Here is a 25,389-nt window from a genome sequence, read left to right on the forward strand (position 1 = left end):
ACAAAAGCACATCCTAAGCACTTTAGAAATCCTGAATTTTCCCGTAAATAAAAGTTACATGATTTTTGCTTAAACAAAAAAAAAATCTCAATTTTTTTCAATCATATTTAAGTGTCTTTTTTAATGTGACACCAAAGCTTTTAGGGAATAAATTCTTGTACAAAATGAACCACAGAGCCAGGTATGCCTATTTTGCCAGTCACTCATTTTAATGGTCCTGCCAGTACAGGAAGTGGGGAAGGAGGCCCGAGCTGCAGAAACACTTCGGGAAGAACGCCGTCTCTGTGGGGGTGGGGCGACACCATTCCCCTTCTGCTGTGGGAATAGTTGAGGTACCGGGAACACCTGGGCAATGGGCAGAGAAACACTTTTCCTTTTCCTGAGAGGAGAGTTTGAGCTCATTGCTGCATTCACACACAGACAGGAGCCTGCCCACGTGGCAGACGTCCTACATGTATTCCTATCCATTTGTGTTGCTCACTTATTTAATTGACACAATTTCAAGATGGGTTTCCATGTTCAAGTGCTACTCTATAAGCTTTGCATAGAATACAGGTGTATAGAGAGTACTATAGGTATATATGGAATGCAGGTTTGGTTTTAGCACTAGAAACAACCATGAATCCCAGTTACGAGAGAATTTGCTGTGTAACCAAATCACCACCCCTGCTGCCTCCACTGCCACCAGCAGCACCACTTTGGAAATGCATATAAAAAAAAAGTAGAGTTTTTTGTTGTATGTGAAATTTTGATGTCCAGTAAGCTACTTCAACAAAAACTTTAAGCCCAAATTTTTTAAAAAATTTATTTTCATTTTATTGAGGGGCAGAATGAGAAACCTCCCATCTGCTGGTTCACTCCCCAAATGCCCACACGGCCAGGGTAGGGTAAGGTTGAAGCTAGGAGCCTTGAAGTCAGTCCAGGTCTCCCACATGGGTGGCTTCAGTCATCCTCTGATACCTCCCAGGGTGCACATTAGCAGGACGCTGGGTCAGACAGGGTAGCCAGGACTCACACCCATGCACTCTGATATGGACTGTCATCATCCCAAGGGATGACTTTAACTGCTGTGCCAACCATCTGCCCCCAAAGCCATAAGTATTTGAATTAAAGTTTAAGATTATTTTAAAAAACTTAGGGGTCACTTTTTGGCCTAATGGTTAAAATGTTAGTTTTAGCGGATGGCCCTGTGGCATAGCAGGTAAAGATGCTGGTTCACTCCATAAATGGACACAATAGCCAGAGCTGGGCTGATCTTAAGTCAAGAGCCAGGAGGTTCTTTCAGGTCTCCCATGTGGGTGCAGGGACCCAAGGACTCGGGCCATCTCCCACTGCTTTCCTAGGCCATAGCAGAGAGCTGGATCAAAAGTGGAGCAGCTGGGACTCAAACCAGCACCCATAGGGCATGCTGAAACAGCAGCAAGAGGGAGGGAGGTAAAGATGCAGTTTCAGCATGCCCTATGGATGCTGGTTTGAGTCCCAGCTGCTCCACTTTTGATCCAGCTCTCTGCTATGGCCTAGGAAAGCAGTGGGAGATGGCCCGAGTCCTTGGGTCCCTGCACCCACATGGGAGACCTGAAAGAACCTCTCTCTCTCTCTCTCTCTCTCTCTCTCTCTCTGCCTTTGCTTCTCTGAACACTGCCTTTCAAATAAATAAATAAATCTTAAAAAAAAAAAAAAAAAAAGATATAACCTTTAGAATTCCCACATCCTACATTGAACCTGAGTTCAATTTCTGGCTCTTGCTGCTGATTCCAGCTTCTTACTAATGCAGACCCTGGAAGGCAATGGTAATGGCTCAAGTAGCTGGGTCCCTGCCACCCACGTGGGAGACACAGATTGAGTTTCTGGCTCTTGCCTTCATTCTCCTGCCCTGCTGAAACCCATGTCCCCAACCCCTGCCATTATGGGCATTTGGGTAGTAAACTAATGGGTGATAGTGCTCATTTGCAATCTCTCTCTCTCTGTCTTAATCTCATCAAATTAATATTTAAAAAAAAAATAATCACACAAAGCTCATAAAGCCCGTGTTCTGTGTGGTATGGAGGCAGGCTCACTTCTTTGCTTGGAAGTGAGTGGACACAGTGCCTCTGTGGAAGCAACTAAAAGTAAAAGCTGTCAGCAGAGGGAGGGAACAGAATAAGAAATAAGTGTCATCAGGCACAGAAATACCCAATACATTAGAGAGATTTCTGGTGAAAATTGTGCAAGTAAAACTTGTTGCAAAGAAGTCTGCCTCCTTCCAAAATGTGTAAGTGCATGGAGTCACAGTGACTTAAAAATGACGAAGAAGATGCCTCTTCATTCACAGGTGTAAATAACTAGGAAGGGCTGAAGTGCATTTCTTTTTGTACTTATAATTAGAAGCATTGTGTGTAATGAATAGAACAGATCTAACTCAAAGAAACATATACAACTTCATAGGTGCCTCAAGATTTTGTATAATGAAATGGTTCGTGGACCGTTGCAGTGTTAAGTTGCTCAGAGGCAGAAACGCTCAGTGTTTCTCAAGGAAGCACATACCTGTGCAAACCCCCCTGGGCCTGAGGGTCAGTGCTCTGCAGAGCTGTGTGTCCAGCTGCGGGGGGCTGTGACACTGACTGTTGTCACGGACTGCTCAGCTCTTTGAAGACTGCCAGACACTCGGAGAAAATGGCTGTTGGCTTAGCAGGAGTCGCTCCTCCTGCTAAGAAGCAAGGGATCTTGGGTGTGTGAAACATCTCTCAGAATGGGCACAGAGGCCAGGTGAAGTTAGTGCTGGGCTGTACCTGCTTATCCCTTGCCAGAATCTTTTTATCTGAAGGCGGAATATGTGAACAATCGTTGACTTGTCTTTGCAACCATTCCATCTCGGGATTTCAAAGAACTGCCTTTTAAACTCAGGAGTAGACAGAAGACAGGGGAAGAGAGAAGGACTCTGAGGGGCAGAGATTCTGCAACTTGGAGCGAGAATGGGCTAGATGGAGCTGCTCGACGTAATCTGTAGTCATAAGGAAGCAGGAATGTAGAATTTTTACGGAGATCTTATGTCAGATGAGGACTATTCCAAGATATGCTGAGAAGTTACATGTGAGACTACTCAATAGATAACAGTAATATTTGAGAAATCTTAAAAGCATGAAGTAGGAACCTTTCAAAATGCAGGCAAAACCAAATGCGGAATATATTGGCCACTGAGCCTTGATGTTTCTTGGCACTGTTCAAGGAGAAATTATTAAACAGGTGGCGCATGAAGACTCATGTGGTGGCATTCTGTTTTCTAGGAATAATCGAGTCATATTGAGCGAGTCATCTAACCGCACTTCTGCTCTTTTAAATTGGGTTGCTATGCTGGTGGAGTTTAAGAAAAAAAAAAAAAACACCTGTGACAGAATCTGTTTAATATCATAATACCCTGTGAAAAACTAGAAAAGTGTTACACATGAGTGTGAAGTTGTTCAGCCCCTGGGAGTCTCCAGATGCTACCAAGTGTGATTCATGGGTCAGTGTCAGGATGGAAGTGGGCCTCTATAGGCTTGAGAAGGAACCTGTGCTTGGTGCTATTCTGTGTGATTTGCATGAGAATATAACATGCTGATTAAATGTCTTCATGATGTAAGTCAGGAATATCTATTTCATTAGATGTTAGAATCTGAATTTAGGAGAATTCTGGTCAACTAGAAGTGACTCAAGCATAAGATGAAATTTCACCAAGACAAAAATTAAGATCCTACTTTGCATTCTGAAAACATAATCATATAAATAGGGGATAGAGAGATGTAGTGTGTTAGTTAGATGTAGTGTGCATGTGAGAAAAAGATTGAGAGGTATTAGGTGATTGTGATTTAACGTGGGTCTCTAGAGTGATGTGAATATTCTAAAGTAACAGCATTTGAGCCGTAATAGTGGACAGGTAATAGTACTGAAAACTAGACAGCTTCTCCTCCCCGAGCTGGTCAGACCACACTGGGCCTGACCTAACGCAGTTCTGAGTCCAGTGATTTAAGTGTACATCCTTCTGGCATAAAAATGGCACTGGAGGAAGGTGCAGAGGTGCTGAGAAAATGGAGGATTTTTGGCTATGTGGTAGCTGTGTATACATGATTGAAACATTGAATCTAGGGCATTCAAGGAGGTGGATTTCACTGTCTTACTAGGAGGAGTATTCTGGTGTGAAAACAGCTTTCTCCAAAGTTCCCTTGATGCTAAGAGGGGTTAAAGCAGTAGCCATGCTTGTCAGGAATGTGAGTGGAGATTCTATACTAGACTGAGTCTGACCCAGGACAAACAGCACTGGGGGTTTCATCGGGTTTCCGTTCTCCACCCAGCAGTTTGCCACACACAAGAGACTAAGATGACGTTTGAGTTCTGAGTATTGATGATCCTAATCGAGTCAGGTGATTTTGGTGAGGCTGGACTGGTTCAGAATGCTTTAACCGCTTTGCTGGTACAGTGGTCTTTCCTTATCTCCAGTTTTGCTTTCTGCAATTTCAGTTACCTGTAGTGGACCAGTGCCTGAAATATTAAGTGGAAAAATTCCGGAAATAAACAATTGACACGTTTTAAATTGCACATTCTTCTGAGTAGCATGATGGGATCTCGCACTGTCTAGCTCTGTCTTTGTGGGACGTGAGTCATCCCTTTGCCCAGTGTGTCCAGCCGTATGAGCATCTCACCTGTCAGACACTCGGCAGCCATCGCCATTACCAGAGTGCTTGTGTTCAAGTAACCATTATTTTGTTTAATAATAGCACCAAAGTGCAAGAGTAGTGATGGTGACACTTTTATTACAGTATATTGTTAAATTAGTCTACTTTATTATTAGCTATAATTGTAGGTATGTGTATATAGTAAAAAGCATAGTTTTACTATCTGCAATTCCAGGAATCCACTGTGGGTCTTGGAAGAGGTTCCCATGGATAATGGGGAGTACTGTATTCTTTCTAGACCTGTGCCAAACAACCCAGTGACCAATAGCCTTGTGGGTCAGTTGAGCACTTGAAGTACAGAAGTGTAAAATACACATCTGGGTTTTTTAAAGACTTACACATTATTATTCTGATTATACACCAAAATGATAATATATTCAGTCTATTGGGTTAAATAAAATATAATGTTAAAACTAATTGTGCCTGTTTAGTTCACGTGGTTACTCGTGGCTTGCATTCTATATATCTTGGAAATGCTGCTCCAGGATTTAGAGATTAAGGTTCACCCCACTTATAAATGTTTGGTTTTCTCTTCTTTTGTTTGTAGACCTGAGAAGATGGCTAAACTTCCAGTGATTTTAGGCAATCTAGACATTACCATTGATAATGTTTCCTCAGACTTTCCTAGTAAGTGCAAATTCTGTATAATAAAGAGACAGGACTTTTGTTTGGTTGTTCCTTCAGTTTGGACTGTTTGGAATATCTTTTCAGATTATGTTAACTCATCCTACATTCCCATGAAGCAATTTGAAGCCTGCGCTAAAGTTCCAATCACATTTGAAGTGGAGGAGTTTGTCCCCTGCATCCCGAAACACACTCAGCCTTACACTGTCTACAACAATCACCTTTACGTTTATCCCAAGTACTTGAAATTCGACAGTCAAAAGACTTTTGCCAAGGTAAGTGTGAACGTTGAGGTTTCATTCCTGATGTCAAATCCTTCCTTAGGGTTTGGCTTCCCATGTTCTTTCATAAACATGTACATATTCAGACTTGTTGTTGCTTTTTTCTTACTCTTCTGTTTCTTTAAATATTACTGCAGGCCAGAAATATTGCTATTTGCATTGAATTCAAAGAATCAGATGAGGAAGATTCTCTACCCCTAAAGGTTTGTTTTCATTTTGTTTTGATATCCAGTTGCATATTCTGATTTTTCCATTTTAAGAAAACACCTGCTTGATATTGTGTGACTGAAGCAATTTGGCACATTTTAATTGACACAAACCAAACATAACATATTGTTATAACCAACCTATCACCACATATGCTGAACTTTACAGAATATATAATAACTAATTATTGCTCCTGGGCGACTGTTTTGTTTTTTTTCAGGGATGAAAGTTTCTTATACATATCCAATTCATTAATCACTTATTTTGCACAAACCATGAGCCAAGATTGTGTGGGTCCTAAGAATTTTGATGTGATTAATATTGGTGTTAGAAATAATAAAAGAAGATCAACAGATGATAAATGCTTATTGTAGTACAATAAGAATGATAGTAGTGGATTATAAATAAGTTTATTGAATGCTACTCATACCCCAGGCATTGCAGTTATGTTTGTAATGTTTTTGGTTCTCAAAAATAGTCCTTGAGTTGGGTACAGTTAAATCTTTACTTTTCGTGTAAAAAGATTGATACATAGAATTTAAATCATGGGGCCGGCGCTGTGGCGTAGTGGGTAAAGCTGTCACCTGCAGTGCCAGCATCCCATATGGGCGCCAGTTCAAGTCCTGGCTGCTTTACTTCTGATCCAGCTCTCTGCTGTTGCCTGGGAAAGAAGTAGGGGATGGCCCAAGTCCTTGGGCCCCTGTACCCGCGTGGGAGACCCAGAAGAAGCTCCTGGCTCCTGACTTTGGATTGGTGCAGCTCCGGCCGTTGTGGCCATCTGGGGAATGAACCCGTGGATGGAAGACCTCTCTTTCTCTACCTCTCCTTCTCTCTCTGTGTAACTCTGACTGACTTTCTTTCTTTCTTTCTTTTCTTTTCTTTTTTTTTTTTTTTTTTTTTTTGACAGGTAGAGTTATAGACAGTAGAGAGAGAGACAGAGAGAAAAAGGTCTTCCTTCCATTGGTTCACTCCCCAAATGGCCGCCACGGCCGACGTTGCTCCGATCAGGAGCCAGGTGCTTCTTCCTGGTCTCCCATGCGGGTGCAGTGGCCCACGCACTTGGGCCATCCTCCACTGCCTTTCTGGGCCAGAGCAGAGAGCTAGACTGGAAGAGGAGCAACCAGGACTAGAACCTGGTGCCCATATAGAATGCTGGCGCCGCAGGCGGAGGATTAACCAAGTGAGCCACGGCGCTGGCCCCAGTGTAACTCTGACTTTCAAGTAAACAAAGAAAATCTTAAAAGAAATTAAATCATGTAGAGTCATACATTAGTGAGATTCCAGCCAGATAGTTTGACTTCAGAGCCCAATTTCTTTGCTGTAAGTGTGTGAAAATAAGTTCCCAAGAAGGGGAGGAGACAGAAATACAAAAGTGAATATAATTCATGGTATAGTGGGAAAGACAGTCATGGCACATGGAAGACACTGAAATAGCTTTTGGATAAGCATAGAAAAATGCTGGAGGACACAGGGGAAGGAGTTAATGATTTGTTGAAGGATCCACAAAAACTTTTTGGTGCACACAGAAGTAAATTTCATTCAGAGAGAGCAAGCAGTTAGATGAGCAAGGTGTTGTACAGAGTCAGGACATGGAGTAGGGAAGGGCAGCAGACAAGCAGGCCTGGGGGTAAGCTGCCATCCGTCGTCCTTCCTTCCTTCTTTCCTTCCTCCCTCCCTCCCTCCCTCACCTCCCCTCGCCTCTCCTTTTTTTTTTTTTTTTTAAAGATATATTTATTTTTTTGAGAGGCGGAGTTACAGACAGAGAGAGAGGGGAAAACAGAGGTCTTCCATCTTCTGGTTCACTTTCCAAATGGCCGGAGCTGCGCTGATCTGAAGCCAGGAGCCAGGAGGTTCCTCTGAGACTCCCATGCAGGGGCAGGGGCCCAAGCACTTACACCATCTTCCACTGCTCTCCCAGGACATTAACAGGGAGCCGGCTAGGAAGTGGAGGAGCCAGGACTCAAACTGGCATGACCAATGGGATGCCAGTACCACAGGCAGAGGCTTAACCTACTACGCTGCAGCACCGGCCCCAAAACACTGCTTTCTTTACAATACAGCTGAGTTTGCCTTTGTTAACTTTATTTTAGTGCATTTATGGAAGACCTGGTGGACCAGTGTTCACAAGAAGCGCCTTTGCTGCAGTTTTACACCATCAACAAAACCCAGAATTTTATGATGAGGTAAGTGGTGTTTTATTGGAAAGATGCAATTTGACCAGTTTTATGCGCAAATCCCAATTATTTGCTTGGTAAAAGCAAAAATCAAGAGAAGCTACATAGTAGACTGAAATCATAGTGATTGAGCTGAATGTTAAAGGCATTTGTTTACATACCTCTTTTCTAATTATAAAAGTAACACATCCATTGTTAAAAAATAAAATCTCGGAAAATGCAGATAATACAGAAAAAGATGTGACTGTTATTACCATAATTAGTAATCTAGCTCTCTCTTTCAAATATATTTATTAAGTTATTTATTTGAATGGCAAAGTTATGGAGAGAGATCTTCCATCCACTGGTTCACTCCCCAAATGGCCACAACAACTGGGGTTGTGCCAAGTTGAAGCCAGGAGTCTGGAATTCCATCAGGGTCTCCCATGTGGATCGCAGGGACCCAAGTTGGGCAACTGCTCAGCCCTCTTCTGCTGCTTTCGCAGGCACATGAGCAGGGAGCTGGATCGGAAGTAGAGCAGCCAGGATTTGAGCTAGCACCCTATGGAATGCTGACGAACCTGCTGCACCACAGCCCCAGCCTTGTTTTCTTCCTGATTTATGTTGTTGTTATTTATGTATAGTTGTTGGATCTCAGAATCTTACTTTTTTGTCATTGAGTCTGCTTACATAGAGTTAGTAGTTCATTGAAAGTACTATATGAATCTTACCTTGATTTTTAAAAAGATTTATTTGAAAGGCAGAGTGACAGAGAGAGAGAGAGGGATCTTCTATGCATTGGTTCACTCCCCCAAATGCCCACTACAGCCAGGGCTGGAGCGGGCCAAACCCAGGAGCTAGGAACTCCATTTGGGTCTCCCACGTGGGCGTCAGGCACCCAAGTACTTGGGTCCTCATCCACTACCTTCCCAGACACATTGACAGGAAGCTGGATTAGAAGCTGGAACTCAAAGCAGCACTGTGATAAGGGCATCTCAAGCCATGGCTTAAACTGCTACACCGTAGTACCTGCCCCTCAGTCCTACTTTGAAATTCTCCACCCTGGCATTTCACTCCTTTGCTGTGTTAAGGGAACGTCGTAGTTACTATCATGTGTTTTCCAATTCTTTCTGGAATATTGTGTATTATGTGACACATGTGTCTGCTTTCACCAGGACTATTTGAGGTTTTGGAATATTAGCAAGAGTATTATTTTTTCTTTTTCTGCAGATTAAAATAGAGTTGCCCACGCAGCTGCATGAAAAGCACCACTTACTGTTCACCTTCTTCCACGTCAGCTGCGATAACTCGAGTAAAGGAAGCACAAAGAAAAAGGATGTTGTTGAAACACAAGGTTTGGAATGTCATTGCTTCTTGATTTTGAAAAATAATGTACATATTAAGTTCTTAAATTGCACTTTGTTTCTGTTGTATTTTGATTTTGAATTTGCATGCTTTTGTAGAGGAATTTTTAGATGAGGTTTGTAGGTAGCGTGCCTGGATTGCATAAGTAAGTTTTTATCAGGGAGAATTTTAGAATTCCAATCCCCAACAGGCTGAAGTACATTGTGGACAGTGTTCTACAAATTGTATTTAGGACCTTTGTGATGTCTTACTCTGATTGATGCTAATAGTTCTGAAAGCTCAAGACAGTTTTATATTGCCTTTCTTTCGTAAGTTTTCAAAAATTTACAATGAGTTTTTGTTTTATTTTGTTTTCAACAGTTGGATATTCCTGGCTTCCTCTCCTGAAAGATGGAAGGGTGGTGACCAACGAGCAGCACATCCCTGTCTCAGCTAACCTTCCGTCTGGCTACCTTGGCTACCAGGAGCTCGGAATGGGCAGGGTATAGGATTTTTACATTGTTTTATCCCAGATCCTTCAGAAAACATTATTGAATGTCTAAAACAAAAATAACACAACAAAAGTACACAGTATGTTTGCCTGTCCCAACATTAAAGTTATCAAGTAACTTTAGGCCCTTAGAAGTCAGTGCTGGTAACAATTATTACATTGTCAGAAATATGTAGGTATTTTGTAAGTCCTGAACTAGCAGTGCCTCAACAGGGAAATAGAGATACGGAGATACTGGATCAGTAAGTCTGTCTCCACAGTTTAGCTCTACTCGAATAAAGATGAATTCTTAGTAACATGCAAATGATTAGGAATTTTCTTCCAGCTTAATATAAGTCTAGCAAGCAAATCTCTCACCTACATGGCAGCACATTCCAAAACTTTTCTGATTTGTAAAGGCCTGAATTTTCTGACTTTTCGGTAATATTTTTAACCACCTTAAATTTTTTAGGCTTCAATTTTATAACATCTAGATAAGGACTGTTTTTTTTTTTTTTTTTTTTCAAGAATCAAGTAACTCTTTTTAAAATATTTATTTGTTTATATGAAAAGCAGAGATACAGAAATAGAAGGAGAGAGAGAGACAGAGATCTTCCATCTGTAGGTTCAAACCCCAAATGCTTGCAACAGCCAGGTGGACCAGGCCAAAGCCAGAAGCCAGGAAGTTCTTCTGGGTCTCCCATGTGGTCACAGGGGCCTAAGTACTTGGGCCATCTTCTGCTTTCCCAGGCACGTTAGCAGGGAGCTGGATCAGAAGTGGAGCAGCTGGGCTTGAACCAGCACCCATATGGGATGCCGGCACTACAGGTGGAAGCTTAGACTTCTATGCCACAGTGCCAGCCCCGGGTCTGTTCTCTTAATGTTTCTTTGTATTTTAATATTGCCAAATATGGAATCATGTTGTAGATAGTTAAAATATTCCAAAAGAAGGAAAATTCATAAAACTTTCAGTTATAATTCTTAGTTTAAAAATGAAAAAACAAATGGAAGTTTCAGAAGTTAAAACAACACAGATGATCAGCCCCTGGCTTGTGCCAGGTGTGCTTTGTGTGGTACCTTCTACCATCACTTACAGAATCCTCAATGCAAGTCTGGGTAAGATACTAGTGAAACAAGATTTTCCCATCTCAAGTGGAGAGTAACTCACATAGCTGCAACTAAACATAGAAGATAACCCAGAAAACCCAGTTTAAAAAAACGGTGTACTTAGAGGGAAGAAAGTGGGTAGAAATGAGTTCTGGCTGCCTTCCTGTGGTGGACCACAATAGACCGAGTTATCGCAGCTCTTTGGGCCTTCACCCCTAGTTAGTACCCTCAGTGAAGGTTGTGTTGGAAAGCAAAAATAGCTAATCTGTTGGCACTTTTTCCCCTCCATATTTTTTTCAGCATTATGGTCCAGAAATTAAATGGGTAGATGGAGCCAAGCCGCTGTTGAAAGTTTCTACTCATCTGGTTTCTACAGTGTACACTCAGGTACGTGCTGTCCCATTGAAACTGGCAGTGGCTGCTCTGGGTTTGCACTTTCTTTTACAGAGAAAACCCTGATATGTTATGTGAATATACCTTGATGTATAAGGTTTTTTTTTTTTTTTTGAAGAAAGAAAATGCATATATTGTACTCATATGTACTGATATGAATGGCTAGTCTGAGTGACATTTTTCAACAATTTTCCTGTTTTGTTGGGCAATTTTTATGTTGTCATTTTTATGTGACTAGTTTTATAGTCTTAAAAAATATGAATGCTGCAAGGAGTAAATATTCCTATTTCCACGGCATGTGTACTAATAGACTTTTTTCTTTTCTGCCCCTAGGATCAGCATTTACACAATTTTTTCCAGTACTGTCAGAAAACTGAATCTGGAGCCCAAGCCTTAGGGAATGAACTTGTAAAATACCTTAAGGTATCAGATGTCATGCGTAGTAGCCCCTTTGTAATGAATTTGGAGTAGGTTGGATTTTCTGTTTAGTGACCAGTGTTTTTACATCCTTGGGAATCTCTGTAAGGATGCTCCTACCTGGACTACCGCATATTGACACTTTCTTTGTGCAGGGGTTGGGGAGGTTCCTGGGGTTGCTGAGCATTGACAAGGAGGTGGGGTTTGTCTGGGAGATTTCATCTACCTCATGATTGTTGGTGGCAGCATTTTTTTTTTTTAAAGATTTTATTTATTTGAGAGGTAGAGTTACAGACAGTGAGGGAGAGACAGAGAGAAAGGTCTTCCATCTGCTGGTTCACTCCCCAAATGGCTGCAAAGGCTAGAGCTTGGCCAATCTGAAACCAGGATCCAGGAGCTTCTTCTGGGTCTCCCACAAGGGTGCAGAGGTCCAAGCGCTTGGGCCATCCTCCACTGCTTTCGCAGGCTATAGCAGAACTGGATTGGAAGAGGAGCAGCTGAGACTAGAACTGGTGTCCATATGGGTTGCCAGCAGCGCAGGTGGGGGATTAATTTACTGTGCCACAGCGCCAGCCCTGGGGGCAGCATTTTTTTAGAATAGCTGAAAGGGCATTCTAGACTGGGGACAAAATCAGAGATGTGAGGAATGGATCAAAGGGATGTTTGGTTTCAGCAAGGAAAATGAGAGAGAGATGTGTGTGTATCTATATATTCCACATTGTAGGGTCTCTCCAGCTGCTTTCCTGAGTCTGAGTCACATGTGCCTCTGGCTGCCCTTTCCTGCTTCCCTCTTCCAATTTTAAGCTCCTTTTTGATTAGGTTGAGCTCACCCAGTTTGTTCCTATCTTAATGCCAGCTGATTAGCAACCTTAATTCTCCCCTGCTGTGTAACATAGTCAGGAGTTCAAGGATTAGAACACACACATCTTGGGGGCAGACATGGTTACTGGGCGGATGCCTTCTGCCCCACCACAGTTCCCCATTCATTGCAGAGGGAGTTCTTGTATGCATCTTCGAAACAGACCAGAAATTACATTGGCTGGGTTTGCTTTTAAAAAGATAACATGAACCTTGCCATTCCATGTGTGCAGAGTCTACACGCGATGGAAGGCCACGTGATGATCGCCTTCTTGCCCACCATCCTAAACCAGCTCTTCCGCGTCCTCACCAGGGCCACCCAGGAGGAAGTGGCAGTCAACGTGACGCGGTAAGGGAGGTGGCTGGATGGAAGCTCTTCTTTTCCAGTCCTCAGCTGGAACACAGTCTATGCCTATCCGGGATGCTAGTATGTGCTGAGCATTGTGCTTACAAAAAGTCTCTCGATCCCATATGTAGGGACCCCATTAATTCCTCGTCTCCTTGTTTCCTAAGTGCCCATAGCATCACCATTGTTCTGCTGCTGTGATAATAATGAAATGTTTCCATTTTCACATTACTATTCATTGCTTTATTCATTCCTGTGGTGTGTAGGGTCATTATTCATGTGGTTGCCCAGTGCCATGAGGAAGGATTGGAAAGCCACTTGAGGTCCTATGTTAAGGTACGTAAGACAAACTGTTCTGATCATTTGCATCTGTGGCTCTCCAACTTTCCTTCTGAGGACTTGTTTTTTTACAGTTCCAGTTATCTGGGATATACTTAATACCTCTGCTTTCTGTTCTATTCCTCATAGCCAATGCTTGTACCTAAACAAGAGGAAGTATAAAGAAGGGCGGCCACTCATTTGTTTACTTAATTTCATTTCTTCAGCTACATCCTCTGAATTGGTTTTCCGAATAATGTGACTCAAATGATGTGGGAGTTTAAAGAAGAATTTCCAGTTGGTCTTGTTAGACCTCTGGTAGTTTATCATCTTCACGTTCCTCTTTTCCTTCTAAAATTCCCAGCAAAACTGCTTCATTCTCCCAAGATAGAAAAGTTAACTCTGTTCACAATCAATTTAGATGACTGAGTGGGCTATAGGCGACATCATTAGGATAAGTATCAATGAGTTTTTATTTATATACTACATTCAGTTAACATAGTGATGATGACTGTTCTAAAGTAACATAGTGATGATTACTGGTTCTGTTCAGTCTAAGACACCTTTGTGAATTGCAGTCATGTGATAGTTTGAAAAATGTTTGGATTCTTTTTGACACATTACTTGAGGTTCCTGGTACAGATGAAGCTATGGGCTGATGGCCACTGATCTGAGTCAGGTGATTCATGCATTTTGATGAATTCCTTGATGACATCGTGGGCCCCCTCTTCCTGTGACATGACAATCACCCTTCCCGCCTTCATTTCCATGTCTCTCCCTCCCACTCATGGAAGCGTACCTTGGTCCCTGATCTTTGTTCTTTGGAACCTCTGAAGCTTTCAGCCCAACATTAAAGTCTTTTTCCCTTTTCTTCCAAGTATGCTTATAAGGCTGAGCCATATGTTGCTTCTGAATATAAGACAGTGCACGAAGAGCTAACCAAATCCATGACTACCATTCTCAAGCCTTCTGCCGATTTCCTCACCAGCAACAAACTGCTTAAGGTATGTCAGGAGCCAGTGTGGCTCTTCGGTTTTATTAACGAAAAACCATAGCCTGATCAGTTCACGCTTCCTATGTGTTTTTGGAGGTGATTACTACACCGCTAAAACGAGTAACAGCATTGCTTCTCCGGTACCTGCTTTGCAAATTGTGTTAGGAAATAGAAGCTGCAAAGAGTCACTATGTTTAGAGTTGCATTGGCTGTTTAGTATTGATACACCATTATATTCAAGTCAGCATATGACACTAATTGAGAGATTACAAAGGCAGCTGTCACCAAGGGAGAGATCAGCGAGGAAAGACAGCACAAGTCATCTGCAGTGCCCCTTTTTGGGTTGCGCCATGCTGAGTGTAAGCATCCAGTTTCCCGGCAAGATGGAGCATTTATTGTTGGACTTGTGCAGGCAGAAGACATCTGCCACTCACCTCTTGAGTCTGATAATAACTTGCCAGGAGGTTCACTTACATTTGAGGGTCATATCTGCTCCCGGTCAGTAGTGCAGCTAGCCCATAGGTGTTCATGTATAACTGCTAACTTACTGCTTTTCTTAACTAGGGTCTTTTTTTTTTCCCCCTTTTAGTATTCATGGTTTTTCTTTGATGTGCTGATAAAATCCATGGCGCAGCATTTGATAGAGAACTCCAAAGTTAAGGTATGTTACTTCATGTGGAGGCTTGTGGTCCCGAGGGAAGCCTCTCTCTGTGTCTGTAGCTAACATTCATTGATGATCTCTGTGGGTTGATTACAGAACTGTTGTGACTGCTTGACAAATAATAAATCCTTTTAGCTTCATAACGACACAGCGAGGGAAGTACCATTTTTACTCATTTTATAGATGAGGAAAGTGAGGCCAGAGTGCTTGAACTACTTGCCCAAGGTCATGGTGCTGTTCTGGCTCCAAAGCCTGTGCTCTAGACCAGTATGTTATTGAATACACACACACACACACACACACACACGCGCGCGCGCGCGCGCACACACAGATGAACTTTTCCTTTGGCTAGCTCGGAAATCTTCACCTTTGTTGAAATGGGAATATTTGTTTAAGCAAATTGAAATTGGAGTTGTCCTTATCCAGCATTGTTAAGAACCTTGACCCTTGTTGACTTTCCTCGGGTTTAGGTAGGAGTGTCTCACGCATGTCATGCCCCCTAGAACCTCTGCCTCTGTGGGGCAAGTACACAGTCTCACGTGTGTGCCTTTGTGAGCTGTGGGTCCTCCATGCTGGGCTCGGCTCTGAGAGTACTGGGCTTATCTCTGTACTGGTGCCTGTTGAGTTGCAAGTGGCCCTTCTTGGCTGACTTAAGGCTCAAAGTATGTAAGTTTCTATGAAGTTCCAGTGTTATAAACACAGGTAGCAGTGCCACTGTCTTGTCTTGATGATTAGAACGCCTTGTGAGACTCACAGAGCCCTGGAGCTGTCCTTGCAGCGATGAATTGCCTCCCTGTTGTAGCTGGTGGAGGTGGGGTCTGGTTGGGAGTGGAGGAGCGCCTGCAGGGAGTGATCCTGGTGCCAGGCACGGGCATGCTGTCACAGTGGACGTTGGTCTCAGGATTCTTGTGTGCAGGAAAGAGCAGAGACAAGGAGACAGTCAAGATTCAGGTCTCCTGCTCAAAGGTGGTGGACTCTCAGAGGATTCTTGGAAAGGCAGTGGATCGTGCTGGGCAGTAGGTTGGTGGGTCAGAATCTAGGCCGTCCTTTCTGCCAGTTAGAGCAGGCCCTGGTGCCTGACCAGGTGGTTTCCTTTATTTTTTGTTCTTTTAAAATCCAGTTTAAAGATTCTGATTTCATCGTATAGGGAGATGCCAGATGGAAGTGGGCCTGCTTTCCACAGAAAAATGCACCATGTAAATCATGCCAGAATAGCTTGCCAAAAGAATAGCTAGCAGAACCTCTACTTGGCACCATGCTGCTTAGTGGGTGTGCCTGCCTGCACACACACAGACTCACACTCAGGCATGTCATTTGGCTCTATTCTTTGTCTGTTAAAAATGCTGTCACGTACAGAACAGGATCGCAGCCCCTATTAGTTTATTATATTCATTTGCCACAGAATGTATTTGCTCACAATGGAGAGGTTGAACGTCCCAGGACAGGGTACCTGCGGGTGTTTTCTGCTGAGGCCCCTCCGTGGCTCGTAGGTGGTAGCCTTCTCCTGTGTGTCGGCATCCTCATCTTCTCCTGTGGGGACACCAGTCCTGGTGGATTAAAGCCCCCCGCAACAGCTTCGCTTTACCTTAATTACTTCTGTGAAGATCCAAATAAAATCATGTTCCCAGGTATGTCAGGGGTTAGAACTTCAACATATGAACATGAGGGGTGCTATTTCAGCCCATACAAGGCCTCGCTGGAGTTCTCATTGTTTCAGGCTCTAATACGTGTGATCATGTCAGAGCCAACCGAGTCTTGATTGTATTTGAAAATACAGCTTGATTCATTTAGCAGGTGTTCATTGAGCCCTTATCAGGCTTAAAGGTTTCAACGTTGAATGCAGCATGGGTTGTGCCCTCCAGGGGCGTAGATGAGAAAGCCTCGTTAGCTCAGCAGTTCCCTTCCCTCCTGCTGAGTGCGCTGATGGTGGTGGACACGGAGTGCTCAGGGGCATGGGAGTGCAAGAAGACTGACAGGAAGAGATGTGGGTTCATGAGGTTCTGATGAGTAAATAGGAGTTGGCTGGGTACAGGAAGAGAGCGAAGGTAAGAAGAGACCTGGGATGGACAAAGCCTGGGACCCAGCACCAAACATTTACGCAGCTACAGCAGCCCATTGCCTCCTTACGACCGCAGTGAGGACCACGTGAGAGAGGGTGCAGAGGGAAGCATACTCAGTGCGGGCACCAGTGTCATCTTCCCAAGAACAACAACTGTGTTAGGAAATTAGTAAAGAAATCTGAGTGCACGTGTTTGTTTTCAAGATGCCAAAGTGCATCATAGCACCTTATGAATGTGGGAACCTGAAAGTGCCTTCTGGTCCAGTTCCTCCCTTTGAGCACAGAAGTAGAGGCAGAGGCATGGGCCCGTGAGGTGACCCCGCCCCCCAGGTCACATGACCAAGCAGTTAAGAGCTCATGCTATGGAAAGCCAAGACACTCTGGCAAAAAGATCTCTGTGAGTGAGATCCCAGTGGAAAGAACAGGTCTTCAAAGAGGGAGGTGCCTTTCTCTGAAGGGAGGAGAGAACCTCCACTTTGACTATGACCTTGTCTAAACAAGATAAGAGTCGGAGAACTCAAGGGGCTTCCATAGCCTTGGAAACTCATGACTGGTGCATAGGGAGATTACTGATGCCATAAACAGGAGTGTCAATTTGTAAAGTCAACAACAGGAGTCACTGTGCACTTACTCCTCATGTAGGATCTCTGTCCTTAATGTGCTGTACACTGAGGCTTAATGCTATAACGAGTACTCAAACAGTATATTTCACTTTGTGTTTCTATGGGGGTGCAAACGATTGAAATCTTTACTTAATGTACACTAAACTGATCTTCTGTTAAAAAAAAAAAAAAAAAGAAACTATCAATTCCCAACTTGACTCTCACTGGGATTAAACATGACAATAGGTCTGATCTGATTTCATCATCATTTAAAAAAAATCATCTATTATTTTTCACTTTATGTTTCTGTGTGGGAACAAACTGTTGAAATCCATACTTAAGGTATACTAAGCTGATCTTCTGTATACTAAGATAATCGAAAATGAATCTTGATGTGAATGGAAGGGGAGAGGGAGTGGGAAAGGGGAGGGTGGTGGGTGGGAGGGACGGTATGGGGGGGAAAGCCATTGCAACCCATGAGACGTACTTTGGAAATTTATATTCATTAAATAAAAGATAAAAAAAAAAAAAAAAAAGAGCTCATGCTAGAGACACACAGCCTTCTGCAGTGTCCTGCGCTTCCCAGCAACACCTCCGCCCTGTGAAATGGTCTACTTGTCTTGCAGCTTCATCCAAACCACTCAAATGGCTACCATGCAAAACTTTTTCTGTAAGTTAATTATATGTTGGTCCTAAAAATAATATTCAGAGATGTTTTAAGTGTAATTTAAAAAAAAAAGTTATCCACTGTACTTAAAAAGAAACACTGGCCTCCAAAAGGAGAAGGTTGAACCCTCATGTAACTTCCTGTACAAAGAGCTGAGGCGTAGAAACTCCCTTTGGGCAGTTTACCATTTTCACCTTCAGAGCCCCGCCCCCGCTGCGCTGTCCCCGCAGATGTGGCGCTCCTGTCTCGCCTGCATCGCACGCTGTCGATCTGGGAGCTTCAACAGATTTCTACTTTTCAGTCCTGCACTGTTCTTGATTTCCAAAACTTTGATCAAATCCCTTTCGAATTTTTATATTTGCAGACTGAAGATAATTAGTCATTATTTCAGTGTCTTCCTAATTCAGACCTTGATTTTTTTTTCCCCTCATTGATGAGTCTTTCTTAAAATGCTATGACCAGGTGGAAGTGGTGTAACAGCCATCATGTAAGGACACCTGGACCATGAACTGGTATAAGAACAAGACAGTGGTTTCATTGTTAGTTCAAGTCTCCAGCCAAGGATTTCCAGCACAGATTGGCATTTAGAGGTGTAGTGTGTGTTGAGCTGGTGCCTTCAGGGTGCATTTGTGAACATCCCTGGTGGTAGTGGGGTGACTGCACCTGGTGTACATGGAGGGGTAGGTGAATTTGCACACAGCCACAAAGTGGAAGTGGCCACCTGTGTTCACCTTGCCATTCCCCAAGCAAATGCTCTGCTACATTCACTCTGGGACAGTATGAGTCAGAACCTCTGTCCTGGGATAAGAGCTTCTTTACTGCAGCGGATGGATCTCGCGGCTTGGGGTTGATGAGGTATGACCGTGGTAGATGCTCGTGTTTCATAGGTGACAGGTGCTTGGAAGGTATGACTGGTTTTGGAGGAAAACATAAAACAGACCTCATTAAGGCCTACTAAGGGAGTCCTCCTTCAGCTCTCAGCTTCCGTAGTCAACGGTTTTTTTGGTGTTTCTTTGCCATCACTTATATTTAGCAACTATAATTTCAGCAGACTCGTTTTGAATGTCCTTTCCTCCCACTCTGAATCCAGCTAATTACTGGCGTTCCACAGGTGTGCTTCAAGAGAGGCACTTGGAAAACTTGGCGTAGAATAGGGTGAATACACACCCTTCAGTCTTCCTTGTCTAGTCTTTAGCTGTTTTCCAGCTTACTTGAGAAAAGACTTTTATTTGTAATGTGGAAGAAACGATTGTATGGTTCCCATCCTAAATGGACTGTTTGGACATTTCCCTAAGCTGAATATGTAAACACTGTACATATGTCACAGGCGGAATGTTAATATCTATATTTTCATCCATGAGTGTTTATTATATACAGAGTACAGAGAAAATGCAAATAGAGAATGAATCCTCAACCTTCAGGCTGGCATAGTCATTGGAAAAAGAAAACATTTAGCTGCGAATTAGAGCAGAATGCAGGGAGGTATATGTAAGAGCTGGAAGAGTGAAAGGAGTTAATGTGCTGAGAGAGATGGACTTGACCTGGGCCTCACAGGACGCCCCAGTCTAGGGAGAGGAGAATGAGTTTCAATGAGGCAGAAGACACAGCTCATGCCCTGCTGGGGGCCAGAGCGCAGGCTGATGGGTTGCCAGTGGACGGGGAAGATTGACTCAGAACCGAAGCAAATGAGAAACTCTGAAGCCAAGCAGCAGAGTTGGGTAGAAATCACACACACAGAGACATCTTGGGCCTGTAGCAGGAGTGTTAAGGTAAAAAGAGAAGTGTTAGTAGAGTGACTCAGAAACTCTCATATCAATGAGTCTGTAACCCCTGTGGTATAAACAGCCTATGGAGCAAATCTATTCTCCTGTCATTTTAAAAAGCATTTCTCTTTAAATCCCTCTCTCACCTCAGTAACATAAAATGGCATTTTGTGGTGACGCTGATGAAGATCTAGCGTTGGAGACATGCTGTGGGATTAGGATGAAGATGAATAAGAGATTATTAAGACAAAACCATTGATACAATCCAGCAGTTCCACTTCTAGGTATTTGCTTAAGAGAAATGAAAGCTTTTACCCACACAAAGACCTGTATGCGAATGTTCATAGCAGCCTGATTCACAAACAGGAAGCAACTCGAATGTCCATCAATGAGTAGGTGGTTAGAAAAATTATGCCACCTCCATATAATTGGATACCACCACTTTGTAATTAAAAGGAGCAAAATCCCCATTCCTGGAACAACATGAATGAATCTCAGATGTATTATATTACATGGGAGAAGTCAGACACAAAAGGCCACATACTGTACGAGTTCATTTATATGACATTCTAGAAAAAGAAAAACTACACGAAGAGAAAATAGCAGTGGCTGCCAGAAACTGGAGGGGAGGCTGGGGTGACAGACGTGTACTGTGTCGTCTTGACTGTGGTGCTGTGTTCCCTTACAAGACGTGGGGCAGGTGTTGTGAGGCTGCTGCTTGGGACACCCGCATGCCATGTTGGAGTGTGGGTTCAAATCCAGGCTACTCTCTTTCTGCTCATGCGTCCTGGGAGGCCCAGGTGCTTGAGCCCCTGCTGCCTGTGTGGGAGACCCAGATGGAGGTTTGGGCTCCTTGCTTTGGCCTGGCCCAAGCAGGAACCTCTCTCTCTCTCTTTTCTCTCTCTCTTAATTTCTGGTACTCTCTCACTCTGCCTTTCAAATAGAGAAAATAACTATTTTTTATTTAAAAATATTTGCCAAACTATTCTTGAAAGTCTGAATATTTGTAAATTATACCTCAATATTGTGGCTTAAAACAGAACATGGGAAGGTGAGATTTTGTGGGGAGCCAGGGCACAGAAGGAGCTTACCAGAGAGGCAGAGGAAGGAAAGTGATGGGTTACACTTGGCAGGTAGTAGGCTTCAGCTGCTGTGTCAGAGAACTAATAACAATGACTTAAGAAGAAAAATAAACGTTTAGTTCATCTCACATGAAATTCTAAGCTCAGCAGCTGGCATTATGGCCCAGTAGGGCTAAGCAAACACTGGCATCCCATATGAGCACCCATTCAAGTCCCAGCTGCTCCTCTCCTGATCCAGCTCCCTGCTAATGTACCTGGGAAAGCAGCAGGAGATGGCTCAAGTACTTGGGCTCCTGCCACTCACATGGGAGACCCAGGTGGAGTTTCAGGCTCTTGGCTTCAGCCTGGCCATTATGGCCATTTTGGAAGTGAACCAGAGGATGAAAGATCTCTATCTGCCCCCCCCCTTTCAAATAAATAAATAAATTGTTTAAAGGAATTCTAAGTTCATATGAGATTCTGTTATGAGGTGCCCAGACTTTCCCCTCATTGCTTTGTTGCTCTCACGTGTTGCTGCTTTTGATCTAACTGGGTCTATATCCTCATTGTAGCCAGTAGGAAGGGGAAGGGCTTTTTCCTTTAAGGATACAGCTTAGGAGTTATCCATATCACTGCTGCAGCTGCCGTATTGGCCAAACCTGGTCACACAACCTCACCCAGCTGCTAGAGATGCTGGTAAAGATAATCCATATTCTGGGTATCCACACACCCAGCCAAAGCTGAGGTTCCGTTACCGTGAGAGAGAAGGAAGAACAGGTACCAGAAAGCAACCAGCAGTTGTTGTCACAAGGAGCAGTGACGGCACAAACAGATTTCCAGTGGGCAGATGGAGGTTCAAGCTTGGACAGTGGACAGAGAAGAGTGTCCTGGGAAAACAGATTTGTGAGCAGCAGTCTGCACAAATCATAAGCCTACGTTTTTCCTCTGGGGAAAAGGATTGCATTCTTCTGGGCCACCAGGTAGCACTACCCATGCTTAAGATTTACTAGGTCCAGGCCGGCGCCACGGCTCACTAGGCTAATCCTCCGCCTTGCAGTGCCGGCACACCGGGTTCTAGTCCCGGTCGGGGTGCCGGATTCTGTCCCGGTTGCCCCTCTTCCAGGCCAGCTCTCTGCTGTGGCCAGGGAGTGCAGTGGAGGATGGCCCAAGTCCTTGGGCCCTGCACCCCATGGGAGACCAGGAGAAGCACCTGGCTCCTGCTATCGGATCAGCGCGGTGCGCCGGCCACAGCGCGGTGGCTGCGGCGGCCATTGGCGGGTGAACCAACAGCAAAGGAAGACCTTTCTCTCTGTCTCTCTCTCTCTCACTGTCCACTCTGCCTGTCAAAAAAAAAAAAAAAATAAAGAAAGAAAGAAAGAAAAAAAAAAGATTTACTAGGTCCAGTGATTATGAGGGAGAATAGGGAAGTGCCCAGCAGGTAGTCGGAGAGCCTTCGAAGGGCAGTGTAGATCTGACCCAGCGTGAGAGAGAGACAGGAGGAAGGAAGCCCATGAGACTTCAGGGCAGTTCTCAGAGAGGTGAGCAAGGCCACTGGGAAGTCCTTGAGCCAGAATCAGTCAGAGGAGTCCCACACCCCCAGCAGGCAGCATCCCTGCCACCTGCAGGCACGGGCTGTGTGCAGCCTGTGCAAGGTGTGGGTGGCCGTGGCAGAGATGCTGCCGTGCATTCTGGAGAAAGTCGCAGGGGCTCCAGGTCAGTGGTGTTCCCTGCAGTTGGAGTTCTGAGGTGCTCTTCTCATGGCACCAGCGCAGCAGGGAGTGAGGTAAATGAGTGTGTAGAGTAGACTGATGTTTGTGAATGAAAGTGAGGAGGAGGTAGGAGGAAGGAGTGGAATTGTGGAAGAACATGGGGGAATAAATAATGCAGGGGTTCCCATGTGGGAGAGCAACTCCAGAATGCTGGGAGATGTCCTGGGCAGATTCCTCCCCAGCACTGTTCCACGTGTTCCTGTTTGCATCTCATCTGTTATATCTGAGTGCAGTCAACGAGCTCATAGAAGAGAGACTTGCAGACCCTACCAGAGGGAGGAAGAACCCAGTAAGGAATGAAGAAGTCTGTTCCAACATCCTCACACATGAAGCGATGATTTGGGCAGCAGCAATTGTAGGAGCATGAACGTGTAGGGTGCAGGGTAGCCTACGGCGGGGTCTGTGCAAAGACTTGGCTATTAACAGCAGCTCCCACAGGGACCTCTGCAGCAAAACTGGGTGTGGGTCTTCAGAGAGCTCGCACTCCTTCGAGGGGCCACGGCGGGAGTTGAGCAGCCAACAGGAGGACATGTAGGTGTCTGTCCCATGGCTGGGCAGGTAACAGGGTACACAGCAGGTGGAGGAGTCTAGACTTGGGAGGACCCGTGCTGGGCAGGCAGGCCCTGCAGAGGAGTGGAGGGTGGTGGTCGGGCCAGTGGATCCTGGAGCAGGCCATGTGATCGGAGTTGGGGTTTTGGGAAGTCTCTGAGTGTCTCAATGTCCTGTGCTCTGAGCTGCTCCTCTGTACTCCACCCTGGCACCAGACCATTAGCCAAGACTGTTTCCTTCCATTTCAGTTTATAGTCATTTCCATAAGCACCTCTAGGTCTTCAGTAGCTTTCGATGTGTGTCGTATCTCATGAGGAGGTTTAGTTAGTTCTACTGCCAAATTAGGACTTCTGTAGCTGCTTGTCACAGCAGGAAACGCTTCGTTTCCACTGAGATGTCGTTTCCCCCTCACTCAGCAGTGTTCAGGATGGGGCAGTATGTAAACTGTCCGCTGTTCTTTTCGGTTTCTTTTAAATCAGAAGTTATATTTCATAATAAATACCAAAGTAGAGGGAATAGCAAACCAGATTTCACATAACCATCACCTAGCTTTGACAGTTGTCACCATTCTGCCATTCTTGCCTTATACATGCACCCTTACACTTTTTGTCCTACAATACCTTTTAAAAAGTTCCCTGCTATTTTGTCATTTCATCCATAAAAATCCAGTGTATTATCTGTAACAGATAAACCTGTAAGTAAGATATAACTATTAACTGTTATAACACCAAACAAAGTAAATAAGCAATATTTCCTTATGCTTTAACACCCCAGCTGTATTCACTTTTACCCAGGTGTTTTGAAAATGTCATTTCACAGTTGGCTTGTCTGAATCAGGATCTAAATAAAGCCCACACATTGCATTTAGTTGATGTGCCCCTAAGGATCCTTTGATTCTCAGACTTTTCTCTATTTGTCTTTTTAATGCAATATACACAGAAGCATGGGTTTCAAAAAACTTTTACACCCCAATAAACTTCTGTGAACTTTTTGAAGTGACCTAGTGTTTGTTGAAGAAAGTGGGTTATTTGCACTGCAGAATTTGCCACATTTTATATATGGCTGATTGTGACGTCACAGTGCCCTATGACAGGGTTTCAATCCTCTAGATTTCCTGTAAACTTGTAGTTACACCCTGAGGTTTAATTTGTTTAAGGTTTCATTCTGTCTGATAAGGATACTGTGTAGCTGATTCTGCTGTATCGGATCAGGAGGCAGTCATGTGTACATGTCCTGTTGTCCCAGTTTGAGTGATAATAACATTGTTGAATAGATTCACCTGTTGTCCACATGATCCATTCATGATGATAAAGTTCTCCACCCACTTTGCATGGGTTTAGCAGACGTTAATTTAGCCCTGCACTGAAGGCCACAGGTGTTTTTTGTTTTTTGCTTGCAGGGATGGGGGGTGAGGGGGTGGAGAGGGGGAACCACTTTTTCAGGAGCGGCTAGCTTGTACTAGCTTGTACCAGCATGCCTGGTAGTTGCATTTGACGTTGCTGTAGGTCCTGGGAGCTGATCATGTGTAGATGCTAACACTTCAAATACAGAGTTATTGGTTGTACATACAGACAAAAACCCCTTGCGAATCTCAAAATTAGCTCTTGTGATTTTAAAAGTAGTTAGGCTTCATGTTCTTCTTCTTCTTTTTTTTTTTAAATTTGAGAGTGAAGACAGAGCACCCATCCTTTGGTTCACTCCTCAGAAACGCTCAGTGACTGGGGCTAGACCAGGCTGAAGCCTGGAGCTGGGAACTCAATCTGGGTCTCCCATGTGGGTGGCAGAGACCCAGCTGTTTGAGCCATCATCTGCTGCCTCTCAGGTCTGCATTACTAAGAAGCTGGAATTGGGAGCCAGAGGCGGGACCCAAACCCAGGAACTCTGATACGGGACACAGGTGTCCTAACTGCCAGGCCAAATGCCTGTCCCAAACTTGGCATTCTTGTTTCTTATCCTTACCTCACTGGAGTCCCAAGTCTATGTACATTCCCAGAGATTTCCTTGCTGTTGATTTGAGAATTGAAATTACTACAAAGCT

General features: G+C 44.0%; 1 protein-coding gene and 1 long non-coding RNA gene across 39 annotated transcripts in view; both read left to right on the top strand.

Annotated features, from left to right (window-relative positions):
- Window positions 1-25,389, top strand: part of DOCK9 (dedicator of cytokinesis 9) — a 325,197-nt gene that overhangs the window by 214,148 nt on the left and 85,660 nt on the right. For all 38 annotated transcript variants that reach the window (XR_011378719.1, XM_070048669.1, XM_070048650.1 and 35 more), the window contains exons 16-27: window positions 5,236-5,315; window positions 5,400-5,587; window positions 5,731-5,796; window positions 7,891-7,983; window positions 9,184-9,307; window positions 9,679-9,800; window positions 11,195-11,281; window positions 11,621-11,710; window positions 12,796-12,911; window positions 13,175-13,244; window positions 14,105-14,230; window positions 14,810-14,881. Coding sequence is in view for 37 of the 38 variants with exons in the window: in XM_070048669.1 (XP_069904770.1) it covers window positions 5,236-5,315; window positions 5,400-5,587; window positions 5,731-5,796; window positions 7,891-7,983; window positions 9,184-9,307; window positions 9,679-9,800; window positions 11,195-11,281; window positions 11,621-11,710; window positions 12,796-12,911; window positions 13,175-13,244; window positions 14,105-14,230; window positions 14,810-14,881 (1,234 nt within the window). In the remaining variant the exon portion in view is untranslated. The remainder of the gene's footprint in view (window positions 1-5,235; window positions 5,316-5,399; window positions 5,588-5,730; window positions 5,797-7,890; window positions 7,984-9,183; window positions 9,308-9,678; window positions 9,801-11,194; window positions 11,282-11,620; window positions 11,711-12,795; window positions 12,912-13,174; window positions 13,245-14,104; window positions 14,231-14,809; window positions 14,882-25,389) is intronic.
- Window positions 21,055-24,126, top strand: LOC138843759 (uncharacterized). Its single transcript, XR_011378721.1, has 2 exons — window positions 21,055-22,043; window positions 22,432-24,126. It is a non-coding gene; the product is annotated as an uncharacterized lncRNA (long non-coding RNA).

This window comes from Oryctolagus cuniculus, chromosome 9, assembly GCF_964237555.1.
Source record: "Oryctolagus cuniculus chromosome 9, mOryCun1.1, whole genome shotgun sequence".
Classification (NCBI taxonomy): Eukaryota; Metazoa; Chordata; class Mammalia; order Lagomorpha; family Leporidae; genus Oryctolagus; species Oryctolagus cuniculus.